Raw genomic sequence first — 13,972 nt, 5'->3', positions numbered from 1 at the left:
CTAAAGGAATGTCATTAGACTGGCAATTGACGCTGAAATTCTCAGGTAAAACTAGGTTGAACATGCAAGTCACACACGGAAGCTATGGAATCTAACTGCGGAAATCAAACAGAGTTTCAATCTGATGTTAAAGTCACAATAATCTCACCTCTTTGTCTCGTGTTTTTGTCCCTCCTTTCTTGCCATCAGTTTTGGAAAGTGTGGCCTGAGTATGCAGAACAGCCAGTGACAGAAGAAGAGGCAATATTTTGAGATTAGTTTTCATGTCCCAATCAGAATATTACAGATTCAGTCAGAAATGGTCTCCAGCTATGAAAAAAGAAAAACATTAGTATTTAGCTAAGTATGACTAGTATAGGCTATCTAATTCTACAATCACATGTAAGGGATAAGTTCACTGTTTTTCCAGCCAAGGTAATATTTTTCACAATTCAATTATTTTCTGCAGGAAATCCAAATTCCCAATGAATATACCTGATAGAACTAGTAGGTGGATGAGACCTAGAAATTACAAGCAATGTTCTACATGAGCCAAGGAGTCATGTAGCAGCCAGTTTTTCACCGCAATATAAATGAGATAGATGTTTAGTAATTGCTTTCCTCAAGAAGTAATTTTCGAAACACTTTTGAAACAAGGTTATGTGTATAGACATTATAATTTCCTGTCATCAGAATCTTTGGTTCAATCAATCACCTTGAATTTAATTTATTTTTAAGAGAAAAGCTGGCATCTTCATTTTTTAAATACTGACATCTCCCTGCATTTTAGTCAGTTAGTAATCAATCCATCTTTTAAACTCCTTAGTTCAACAATGGCTGTTGGGAATCAGAGCTCATCCTCTTATCAACAATGAAACCTCAACCCAGAAAATCACAAGGCCAATTTATTCATGTTTACCCACTTCTTCCAATCATAGGATTGCAAGTTGGGTAAGACCTATCCCAGCACCCTTGGGTTCAAGGCATCAGGGACAAGACCTCAGTTCATCAAATTTCACACTCGCTCACACACTACAGTTAATACAGAGCAAATTTAGAGACATCAAGACATATTCCTTATATGCTAACTTAATATATAAATCTGTGGCACAGGGCAGTAAACTGGAGTACATGAAATAAAGCCATACAAGTTAAACTGTAATCATTCTTAATGTAATGGGCCATTAAACAGTTTTGTCATACTTGTTGAAAGGTAATAATAATCCTTTGCATTTATGTAGCACTTTTCTCACTACTCAAAGCACTCAGCAATTGCAGGTTAAGGGCCATGCTCGAGGGCCCAACAGAGCAGAGTCCCTTTTGTCATTTACGGGATTTGAACCGGCAATCTTCCAATTGCCAGCGCAGATCCCTAGCCTCAGAGCTACCACTCCGCCTACTAAATGTAAGTTACCAGAGCACATGCAGCTTTTAGTTATGCTTTTAAATGAGCATGTTTCTGTACAGGAAAGATCATAGATGCTGTATGTTTTCCAGGTTTATTAATTATATTTAAGGTGCCATTGTTAAGAGTAATTCAGAGAAGACTGTTGTATGTGGAGGTATTGGATTTTGTATCTTTCTTGCATTTACTTAATATGACCTGCTCCTACTTTTGTAGAACGAGGCATTACCCATTTTGCTGTGGTTTGGCACACAAGACATTTGCTAAAATGCAAACTGTCAGACACTCAGCTCCACTAAGACTGTCAGTTTTGTCTTTCCATGGGGTCTCTATGAAATGTACATTCTGGGCCTTACCTGATAAAATGATCAATCACCAAGTGACACCCTAGAGATGTCTTCTAATGGTACCTGTTAAATGTTTGGGTCAAACAAAGAACAATAATTCAATAATTGGCCACCCTAATGGACAAAACCTTCAGCAATAGTCAACTAAAAAGGATGTGCTTAAGTGCACCTAAGAAACCAATGGCAAGATGTCTACTCCTAACTTTAAAAACAATTGCACCTGCACCAGATTGTACCTTTTTAAACGGTATGTGTAATACATTTTTATTTCTCGTTCAGTTGTTAATTTGTATTTTGCACAATAAAGACATTTTGAATAATTTGATCTGACTAAAATCGTTAAAAAAAAATTTAACATTTTTTCATAAAGACAGTTAACTGTCCTGACAAGGACATTCTGACCTTTACTTCCATTTACCTCTCTATTCAAGTGCTCAGGATGATTTGCAAATGTATCACACATTTTATTTGTTCAAGGTTTTCTTATAGTATTTTGGTTTAATTGTCTTTTATTGTTGATTATTCTAATTCAAAGTGTTCTTCTTACTGTATTTATCTTTAGTGTTTAATGCTGATATTTTGTATCAAATGATAGGTATTTAAAAACTTTTACCTTGTTATTCATTGAGAAATTCTGTGAAGAGCTTTGAGCATGGAAAAGGCACAAATTAAATAAAATGTACTATTATTTCAGTTGATTAAAATTATCCTTATGAAAAGAAACATCATGGTATAACTACCCACTGTTAACCTTTAAAATTATGCCAACAGAAGGAACTAAATTGCATTTAGTCTGTAAAATATATATGCACATTGATTATATGTGATATATTTTAATTGTGATCATTTTCAACTATATCCAGACATAAATTTTTAGTCATTCGTCCCACCTCTACCTTCCGTATAGTAAGTGGACAAGGATGATATTACTCCAAACCTTGCTAAGGATAAGCAACTGCATGAGAAAGGAAGAGACCATATGTAAAAGCACATCTTAGTCTTGCAAAAGATAGGAGCTGACTGATCATCAGCTGCCCTGCAGACTTAAACTTTATGCTAGTCAACAGAGGACATTTGTGTAAAATTCTCAAAGAGAAAATTGTAGTACCGGCAACAACTGGAAGCTGCGATCAAGACAAAGTAAGAAATCCAGGCTTAAACTTCCTTCAAGATGTGGCAGAGAAAGCCGACCAGGAAAACACAGCATTACCGACATCAAACCACAAGTACACTTATTTTGATTCCAAGAACTATTAATTGTAACTTAGTAGTTAGAATAAAATCATGTAATGTATTATGGCATTGGAATCACAGGAACTGAAAAGTAATCCTTCATGAAGGATAAGTTTATATATGTTTATACATTTCTTTCTGATTCCAGTAAGAAACTTCAGAGTACTATCTCACATACAAACACAAAAACTGCCTTTGAGGGTAAAAACAACATCAGATTATCTTTGAGCAAATCAATGGCGCTTTCACAGTACAAGCAACAAAAACTTACAATCACATATTTAAAAGTGACTCATCAACAAAAGCACTACTTCCCGTTTAGTTAAAAAGCTGATATTAGGCAGGATTGTACACCTAGGCTAGGACATTTCAATATATCAAAATTTAGGGGTAACACTCCCACCACAACAAAATAAACTAAATACCCCACAATCTTAAGAACGCTTTGATAGATTTGATTGAAATTTACTTACGCAATAGAAGAAAATGACCTGACTTTTTTTTTTCAGCACTTATTGGTATTGTGCAAACTTTCATGCTCCATGCTGCACTGACAGGGACTTTACGCAGACTAAAATGACTGAGAGCAGCACTTACCAATAGGGTAATAGGGTGGACTGAAGAGGCCATGCCCTGGACAAGTGTGAAAGAAAATAAAGGTGATCAGGGTGTAAAGTACTTATTTAGGGGTGATATAATTATTGCATATGAAGTGGTTTGGTATGCTTTCCACATCTAAAATATAGCATTCATCTTGGAAGTAGCATGAAGAGACCGCTACAATAGGTGGTTGTTTAAGCAAGCATATTAGGAAACCAGATAAAGGTTGCTTGAGCAACAAAGAAACCGCATGTTCTAGGTGGCGATGAAAAAAATTAGCAACTACAAGACTTAACAGTTGTCATGTACACAAAAAATTTCATAAAGGATAAGAATTGAACTTAAGAAATATTGAGAAGGACAAGCACACAGTAGAATGAGGCTTTTATTTGGGTGTATAAGCTAGTGAACCAGTCATAGTAAATGTCAAATGTTGTGTAAGCATTAATTCAGCAATTCAACGGTCTATAAATATGGAACTCTGACTTTGTTCTGGGACCGTTCCTTTAACAGTATTTGCAACAGTGTTCTCCCTATTCATGACGGGAAATTACACGCATGAACAAGCTTCCTCCTGTCTGATTTTTAACTCGAAGGGGTCTTATGGCAACAGTTTTTCTACACAGGAGAAAGCAGAATTAATTATATTTGCCATCTATAGATAGGAATGAGATGTAAAGAGAAAGCTCAGTGAAGCTAAATGGTCAGCAAGAGCACTATAAAGCTCCTGAGAGGGGGCCAACCACTGTAGCTGTGAGTGTTGGCGTTGCACCATTAGAAGCAAAAAGGAAAGGAAACAATGTCTCTGACCTGATTTGCACTAAAAGTAGAAAGAGAGTGGAGTCTTCAAATCAATTTGCACAGGTGTCCCAACGTCTGTTGATTAGTTTTTAAGTAATTAACAGAAGTTGAAACACCTATGCAAATTGTTTGCTTCAAGCTGCAAGGCTTAATTTACTTTATAATTTGCAGAACATTTGTAGGATGTAACATATTAGTTGTTCCCTGAAGAAGGCCCATTTTTAATAATCTGAAATTTCTTTGTCTTCTGTTTTTGATAACCTAAAGTTTAAATTTAAATCTCTGACAGCTTACTGCTTACCTTTTGACCATTTTTGATTACTCAGTGCATTTCAACTGACTAAATTTGAAGAAAAACAGGAAAAGTTGAGATGTACTAAAACTAACCCTAACCCTAGGTTATGAGTAAATTGTGTTATTTGGTCTATTACAGGAAACAGGTTTGGGTTATTTGTTGAAAAAATAGTCTATTACCACATCCAAGTTTGATGTATGAACCTTGTTCATAAAATGTATAGATCTTCTCATATTTCTGACATCCTGGCTGGTAAGTGAAACTGAGATCCTTGGGTGGGCAAAAGCTAAAATTCTCACACACATACACTACATTAATTTAGCATCACTGGGTGGGGTTTTTTCCTATTTTTAATTAATTAATTAATGGCATTACCAAAGGAAATATTAGTAATTAACTGATTGAACATCAATTAATTATTGTTCTCACATCATACCCATTTCAACAACTCTCACGTTAATATTTGCCCAAGATAGGAGTTCAGTAAAGATCATGCCATAGTTTGAAGATTGAATCAAAAACAAACAGCTATTTGAAAAAAAAAAAAGTCTTTTCTAAATAATGTTTAATTTATTTAGTTATTTCCTACTGCTACAAGAAACCTCCATGGTTAATAACTTTAAATGTTGTAATGTACTGTTAATACTGTATTATCCAGCAAATACATTTATCTAGGAGTACTTGCAAAATCAAGACTTTTTTTTACCCCTTTCTTATAACTGGAACACAGGGAGTTTCTCTACAACTAGCTCCAGTGTGCACAGTGAGCAGAAAACAGGATTTAAATCAGTAAAATTGTTGTTTTAAAAGCCATTGCCAAATAAAAGTAGTAAGGATACGATGAATACATTGCAAGCAGAATAACCGAATGGGTTCATGCAGTCAACCATACCATAGAACACCACAGTTTATTTTTTTTTATTTTTACATTAACTATATAGAGGTAAATCTGTAAGACATCCAATCTCATTAATCACAGTCAACAAAATCTCCTTAAGGAGCTAGAAAATTGAAGGAAAAATGAAAAAAAGCATAAACATGAGAGTATCCAGGCTGTACTTTCCACATACTCTAATACTAAAGATGTAGAAAACCATTGGATTTAGAGGGCTCACACGTATTTCTTAATGTAATTAAAATACAAGGGGAACCCAAAATTCCTGGAATTGCTTATCTTCTTATATAGTATGCTACTGTGGCTGTCCGTTTGACTGTCCAGGATTTTAAATCACCAGTAGCTCGCAAACCGTTTGAACTATTGACCTGAAATTTGGTACACATATACTACGTGACGTCTACTATCCGCTTCCGGGGTGATGACTGACCTCCAAGTTTATTCCATTTTTTATTTTTATTTTATTGTAGAATCAACTCTAGGCAGCGGCCAGCAGAGCAATTGTGCAGTGCATGCGTATGGGCGCCGTTCTCATCCCTACCACCTTTGCCGTCACTTCCCCTTTCTCTTTATATCTTAAAATCACTCTTGAAGCAGATTGAGCACTTACTGTAAGTGACAGCTTAAGTGAAAAATTAAGAAAAACGTACTAAGTAATTGCAACACAAACACTGACTTAATCAGTTTTAACGTGAAAAGATGCCGAATGAAGAAGAGAAGCAGCAGGCCACTACAGTGGAGAAAACAAGAACTTCTCAGGAAACAGCAACAGCATTAACTTCTGAGCAAACAAATGGTAAACGTACAGAGAAAGAGAATTAAAACTATAAGTGTATTCACTGCACGTTATCGTGCAGTGTGCCGTTACTGGTAAAAAAATAATATAAACTTTTTAATATGCAACTTACAGCAATTCCCTTTTAGTCACTGTCAGAATACTCTCTTTGAGACGCACTTTTCCCAGCACTTCCCCCATTCCTGATAATATTTCCTGTACTTTTCTTAATGGGTCCAGAGCCTCCTGGATTTCTATCATGGTGGCAAATAGAATCTTTTATAAAATAACTAAAGACTGAAGGAAGGTAATTCTTTCATTCTTGCCATCAAGAGCCTACAACAAATCCAAAAAAATGGGGTGGAGCAAATTTGGGCCAATAAGGAGTTTTAAAAAAAATGACAAATGATGCGAGTAGAAATAGATAATGTTCAACGGGTGATTGTAATCATGTTACAACTATACTGTACAAAAATGAAGTCATAAGTTAATAATGCCCACAAGCACCATTATTTTCTCAGAACAAGTGTATCGTTGTCAGATAAATCAATATTTTGGGCGTTTTTTGGAAGATGTGCCTATCGTATCCTCTGGACCAGAGAAGGAAAAGACCATCAAGACTCTTACCAGCTACAACTCCAGAAGCCAGCATCTGTCATGGTATGGGGTCAGTGCCCTGGGTAACTTGCACCATTAATTCCAAAAAGTACATACATGTTTGGAGCAGCACATGCTGCCTACAAGACAACATCTCTTCTATAGATGCCCTTTCACATTTCAACAACACAACAGAAAACCACATTCTGCATACATTACAAAGGCATGGTTGCATAGGAAGAGAGGGTGTGGATACTCGACTGGCCTGCCGGCCATCCTAACTCATCCCCAACTGAGAAGAATGTGTTGTGCATTTGAAACACAAAATGCAAAAACGAAGACCCCATATTATTGCACATCTTAGGCAAATTCTTTACTGTTAAGACTTTTTTTAGAATACGTTGCAAGTATCAAAATAAGTGTTAACTATTGAAAACAAAATTCATTACTTGTATAATGGACTGTTATACTGTTTTCAGGTTAAAGACATTTACTAATCACTGCTTTCTGTGTTTATTTACATTTTCCATACTGTCACAACTTTTTTCTAACTGGGCTTGTACATGTTGCCTTTAGGGCATATCATAAGGAAATATAGTTTATGACTGCTATGTGGATGGCACACAGATCTATATTGGCAAAAAAATCCTAAACATTTCTACCACTACTGTCCTTACCAGCTGTTTCCAAGAAATAAAGCAATGGATGCAACACAATTTCCTTAAACTATACTGTGCAAAGATTGAGGTTACTTTAATTGGCACTGCTTCTACTATACAAAAAGTAAACTATTTAGTCATTCAGTCAATAGTGCTCAACTTGGGAGTCATTTATAATATTCAACTTGCATTTCAGGCACACATTAAAATGTTTCTAAAATTTCCTTATTTTAAATTCACAATTATGACAAGACTTCAGTCATTTCTCTTGCATTCTGCTGCTGAGAGGCTTATTCACATTTTCAACATATCAAGATACAACTACGGTAAAGCACCTCTTTCCAGCCTAACTACAAAATCCATTTAAGAACCTCTAATATGTTCAAAACTATGCCATTTGTGTTTTTACTCAAACTTCATTACATCATCATGTTATAACTACATTGGCTCCTTAGTGCATGCATTAGTGACAAAACTCTTATTCTGACATTAAAAAGAGGTCCAGAGCACAGCTCCGCACTATACCCGTGACCTAGTCAAACCCTACATTCACTGAAGCTTCCTCCGTTCTGCTAAAGTCTTCACTGTGCAGTAGCTTCACTGCAAATTTAGAGCCATGGGGGAAAGGAGCTTTATCCTGTAGTGCTCCCCAGCTGTGGAATATACCGTCAACAACCAAAATGAGCACCCAACTCTTTACTAAGTTAAAAAGCTACATGTAACTAATCATTTCACTATAGATTTTAAGGATTCTAACGTGTCTTGAGGTCTGCTTCTCTATTTTTTTATTTAGATTTTTATCTGCATCATTTCATAGTGTGTGCTTTATTCTATTAAAACGAATCTGCTTGGTAGTATGTTTAATTTATAAACTTTTAGCATGTGCTGTTCAGTGTAATACCATTTTACATTCTTATTTTATGTAGCCCTTTGGAGAATTATTTTAAGCTCCACAGAAATTTCATTCCTTACAACAAGCTCTGTAATATCTTGATGTGGGAAATCATTTGCTTTTGAATATGTACTGTTTTTAAATATGCCATGCACTATATGCCAAAAGAACCACTGATAAATATAATAAAAATGTTGCTTTATTGTTGACATAGTCAAAATGCTTCAAATCCTGTGCTGGCACAGACCTAAGATGGCTACATTATAATTTAGCCTCAACAATCATTAAGTGTGCTTTTTTTAATATTATATATTTTGCTGACACCTTGAAAAATCAGTATGCATTACAGCGGTTTACAGATCATTCTTAGTTTCAGCACAGGAGACATTGTTAGCATAACACAGTGAATAATGCAAAGAAATTAACCAGCAACTTTGTAATTTAAAATCCAGAGGATTGATCACTCCACGATACTGCTTACCAGTGAGAGAGATATGTTAAGTTGTCATTTCCTTTGGCATTTTAGAAAGACAAAACAAAGCAAAAAGTGGACAAACAAGTAAGAGAAAAATAAATGGTGACTGAGGCATACTCTTCATCAGACAGCTCTGAACATACAGATCATATATGTTCCATAAGGAAGCTAAATTCAAAGTCAAAGTTTGAGAGACCACTACAGCCAGATGTCCAATTGTCTAAATTTGAAGTTATGTCATAAAAAGGGCCACCATTCAGCTGCTTGTCTGATGCTGGAATCAAACAATGAAAAAGATTTTATTGGCAACACTGACATAAAAAGCAATCTGTTGCTTCATTTCCACATCCAAACTCCCAAAAAAAAAAAAAAAATTAACTGTAATCACAATGTTGCAGACCTTCGCTGGCTGGTGGAGCAGCCTTCTTCCTGAGGCATGGTGCTGTGCTTTGCAACTGAGTGCGCCAAGAGCAGGCGCAATATTGTAGCACGTCTCCTTTGCACTCAGGAGGTCAGAGGAAAGGTATTAGGCAGTAGCATCTAAGCGGGTACCCATTAACACTTGGCACACGTAATGACACGATTGTTGTTAAAGTGAATAGTACAGGCCATATGAAAAACTGAGGGTTCAGCCAGTTATCCTACAAACAAGCCGGCCACCACATACAGCACTATCAGCAATTGCCAAAAGTACTTAAACTCAATATAAACAAATCATGGGTTAACCCAGGCAACTAAGCCACAACGTTGGTCAGTCTCAACTTGGCATCACAGATGACTTGTGTATTAATGGATTGTCAGAGCTTACACTTAACCAAAGCAGCTTTGTTCTCTTTAGGTGCTCTTATTGCAATATGAGTGCAGTCAATTGTTCTGATTACATTAGGAGAACTTTGCACTACTGCAAATTGCCATTTATTGATATCAAAAACCTGTTTTATGTTCACCCTAACCATACAAAAACTGGATGTACCACCTCACCGTATTGTTAATATGGAAGATAAAAATTTATATATTAGCATAAACAGCCATAAAAGTAATTAACAGCTGCTAAAATATTAGATTTAGCATAAAAGACATACTAATCAAATTAAATAAAAGGTACATGCCATATTTCTTTTTTTAATTAAAGCTTAGCTTTGGGCACCAAATAAAAAATAGCTTGAAGGCCAAAGGAAAGGAAATGATAAGAGAATGTCCAACAATGGAAGAAGGGAACATCTGCTCAGCCTAGGCCAATCATAATAAGCAAAACAGAAAATAAAGATGGACAATAGACAGTAAAAATACCAGAGGCCAGCTGCAGAAGGAAGTCAGGAATATAATAATGGTTCCCATGAGAACTTAAAGTATCAGCTGGACAGGTGCAGAGGGAAGTCAGAGAGAACAGCGAACGAGCTAATTTGAGCGAGATCAGAGTGATAACAAATTATTATAGAAACTTTGGTTTCTGAACTGTTCGGAGCTCAATCTGATTTGGCCGAATTGGGTTGAGTCCGTGTTATTGTTTTATTGCAATAAACTCGGTTTGCCCATCCTGAGTCCTAATAGCCTTCATTTCAGGCAATAGCCTTTAAGTGACAATTTTTCACCACGACATTAACAGCTTTCAGAAGAGCAGGCATAAGAGAGTGAAGATTAGCTGTGATATTGCTCACCTGACAGCCAGTTCCCTGAGAAATGACAAAAGATAGGCTATATAAAAAGACGAAAACCCAAAAATGTTCTTCAGTGTAAATATGCAGAATCGGCCCTCTTAAAATGAATACATTGTAAAATAGAATCTGTACATCATAATTATCACTTTTAAGGGTATAATATGTTTTGTCACATCAACAGACATTCTAAAAATGGATCAGTGATGCGCGCAAGTTGTCATTTAGCTGCATTGCCTTAAATTATCATTTCCCACTTTCTCTAAAATGTTGTATACAGGTGAGTGAGAGTTGCCGTAAATATATGCACATTGTCCCGTGAAGTTTACAAATCCAAATATTTGCATGGAAACCTATTTATGCACATTTCGGGCCTCTTTTTGTGCATACGCAAGTTTTATAAATTTCAACCCTGGACTATACTGAAATGACCCTTCTTAAAAATGGGTTACCTGTAGTACATAACTGCAGAGTCACACAGGTCATCATTATACACTAGTACCATTAACAGAACACCATTATTAACCCGCACACAAGAAAAATGGATTTTGAAAAAGCCACAAGAACTGAGCAGCACGAATGTAATGCAATCATTAGGACTGCTACTTCACAGCTGTAAGGGCCTGGGTTCAGTTCCCCAAACCCAAAGGGTGGAGGTTACATTAGTTTTCACAGACATCACACATATAGGAGTGAAACTCTAAGTAGGAACTCCACACTGCTTCAGTATGAGTGAGAATGTGTGTCATTGTGATGACCTGGCATCCCATTTAAGGCTGTCACCCGTACTGTGTCAATTTATCGAGGAAAGTCTTCTGCTCTAGAAGAAAGTAAGGAAAAAAGTAAAGTCTTATGGAAACACTTCAAACCCTTTCTTATGGTTACTTGACTGCAAGTTTTTCATTTCCTGTTTGTTTGGAATGCTCTTTTGAATACTTGCATAGTATTTATTGTTATTACTTGTTAGTTTTCCTTTAAAAAAAGGGAATTGAACTCCATTGGAACCATATAGATATACTGAATCCTATAGTACATTAAAAATGAAGACAGTTAAATAACTCAGTATGAAATCAGAATCCCATTTTTTTTCATATTTCTATTTGTTACAACAAAGTTGAATGTAGAGAGATAATGACGTTGCCATTTATCAGGTTACTGGAATCATATTTAAAAATTTGCTTCCTCAATAACGTAAATGAACATCACCCTAAAACCTCCAACCATCCATTATCGAACTCCAATTCTGGATCGCTAATAAGCCAAGGCAGGCAATACAGGAAGAAAGAGAAAAGACAAAACTGAACGGGTCGCCAGGAATTGCCAGGGCTCAATCGCGCATGCGGATTCGAAAAGGGAACTGCAGAACCAATCTGGATAATCTGCACATTTCTGAGATATGGGAGCAAACCGGGAAACAAGGGAAGAGGAGGGAATATATATAAAACTATATATAAAAAACAACTGTGAGTCTGTGGTGGCACTTTCATTTCCAGTTCGCCAGTGTCTGTTAATGCCGAGTTCGAAAGATTATAAATATAAATCTTGCCAACTTCATAAATTTCCACCGTTAACATCTCACATTCGACGTGTTCGTGCGTTGATATACGACTAAGCATTTGATTTTATCCCACAATGAAAGATCCACCCACCTCGCGTTTTGCTAGAGAAATTTAAATGAACGTCTCGTTATGTGTAATAGCGAGAATCTCAAGAAAAACACCATGACGTTACTGCAGCACTGAAGCTGGCCGCAGAGCAACCACGTCAGATTTTTAATTCTCTAGCGAATATGTCTTCTGGGTGGAATATTCCTTATGCTATAACAACTTTCACCTCGAAAGCTTACTGCTATTTCTTCGGATATGCTGATTTGTAAAGTACGTGCGTCCAACTACAGTGGAACGAATTGTAAATGCTCACCTCAAATGGTCGCGCTGGAAATGACGTGTCCTGCCTTTTAGTAGGCGGCAACAAGGATGCAACTACTATCGTATTACTTTCAAAATGTTTCACCTGCAGACTTGAGTTGTTTTGGTTATTTTACAGCTTTAATAGTCGTATATTAACGACACCAGACTAGAAATGGCCAACTCTGCGTCTTTCGTGATCAGTACAAGGTTACGTTCTCCACGGGTCCCGAACTCATTGTTTCTAATTGTAGGGTGACGTGTGCCCCGAACTTAGCTTGACAGGACCGGTGCAACATACCTTTACAAGCCATACCGACCTTTCTTCTTCTTGTTTTGCTGGCGGTTGGCAAACAACATTTTGGTGCATTACCGCCACCACCTGGTATGGAGTGTGGATCACAATGTTTTCAGTACTATCCTTTCACTCAACGTAGTGTTTTTCAAAAATTGTAATAAACACCAATAGCAAACTCCCTCTGATGTATTCTGCAAAATATCTTCCATGATAAGATTCATTTTCAGTTCCTTGAGGTTTTCAATCAAACCATACCAACTCACTCATACAAGACCAATTAAGATCGAGTTGCCAATCAGTTTAATACGCACATTATATGGTGAGAAAAGGAGCCCCGAAGCGTCCTCCTGCAAAACTATCAAACTTAAAACAATTCACTATAAATGGCAAGAATGCCCTGACGCCCCTTGAATTGAAGAAGTATCCAGGGGCGCCCTGAACAGTTTTTAGCCTTAAACAGGCTATATTGGTCGATTAGCGCATTGCGCCTTTAACCTAATGCTTTGAATATAGACAGTGGTCCCAGCTCTGCTCATTACTTGCAGTAATCAAGCTGGTTAAGAGATTAACGAATTAGCTAAACATGCATTGATCATTTCTTCTTGACCTGTTGTGTGAATTGCTGAGTTGCAGATTGTTGGCACTTGGGTTTAATTACACTAGCTGATTAGCAGGAATGTAGCAAGCAGGTTTATTGCAATTACAGAATATGTTCAGAGGGATCCTCAATGCACAAACACTCCTAATGGAAGTCTCGTCACATTTAACTTTCAAGTCTGCCTGAAACAATTTTGTGGCACCGTTGGCCAGATCAGGAAACAGCACTGGAGAAGGTGCCAGTTTGTCACAAGAGTCGCTCATGTGTGCACCCACACTCATACAGGGATCATTTTGGACCAGTGTTACCCAACCTCGATCCTGTGCCCTCCCCCCGTCGCTGCAGGTTTTTGTTCCAGCCGGCTTCTGTTTTTAATTGGACTCCTGGGCTAATTAAGTGAATTAAGGGAACAATATAGAAATTAGAAAACCAAGTTTGTTAAAAAAAAAATATATATATATATATATACCAAGCAGTTATATGGAAATAATGTATTTTTTTCTTTTTAACAATATTTTCATCTTGATTTTCATTCTACTTTTCTAGGTGTTCTAATTGTTT

The 13,972-nt window shown here is 36.6% G+C and overlaps 1 protein-coding gene across 4 annotated transcripts in view; it reads right to left on the bottom strand.

Annotated features, from left to right (window-relative positions):
- chid1 (chitinase domain containing 1) overlaps window positions 1-13,146 on the bottom strand; it is a 133,605-nt gene extending 120,459 nt beyond the window's left edge. Inside the window, exons 1-2 of one of the 4 annotated variants that reach the window (XM_039763708.1) lie at window positions 13,125-13,146; window positions 149-309 (exon numbers count right to left, since the gene is read on the bottom strand). In XM_039763708.1, the coding sequence (XP_039619642.1) occupies window positions 149-265 (117 nt within the window). In that variant the 5' untranslated portion in view covers window positions 266-309; window positions 13,125-13,146. The other 3 variants (XM_039763681.1, XM_039763699.1, XM_039763690.1) reach the window with 3 other exon arrangements.
- Between the last annotated feature and the right edge of the window lie 826 nt (window positions 13,147-13,972).

The sequence above is a fragment of the Polypterus senegalus genome, chromosome 1 (assembly GCF_016835505.1).
Source record: "Polypterus senegalus isolate Bchr_013 chromosome 1, ASM1683550v1, whole genome shotgun sequence".
Lineage (NCBI taxonomy): Eukaryota > Metazoa > Chordata > Cladistia > Polypteriformes > Polypteridae > Polypterus > Polypterus senegalus.
Note: the sequence above shows the minus strand (reverse complement) of the source record. Positions and strands in the feature narration are given on the sequence as shown.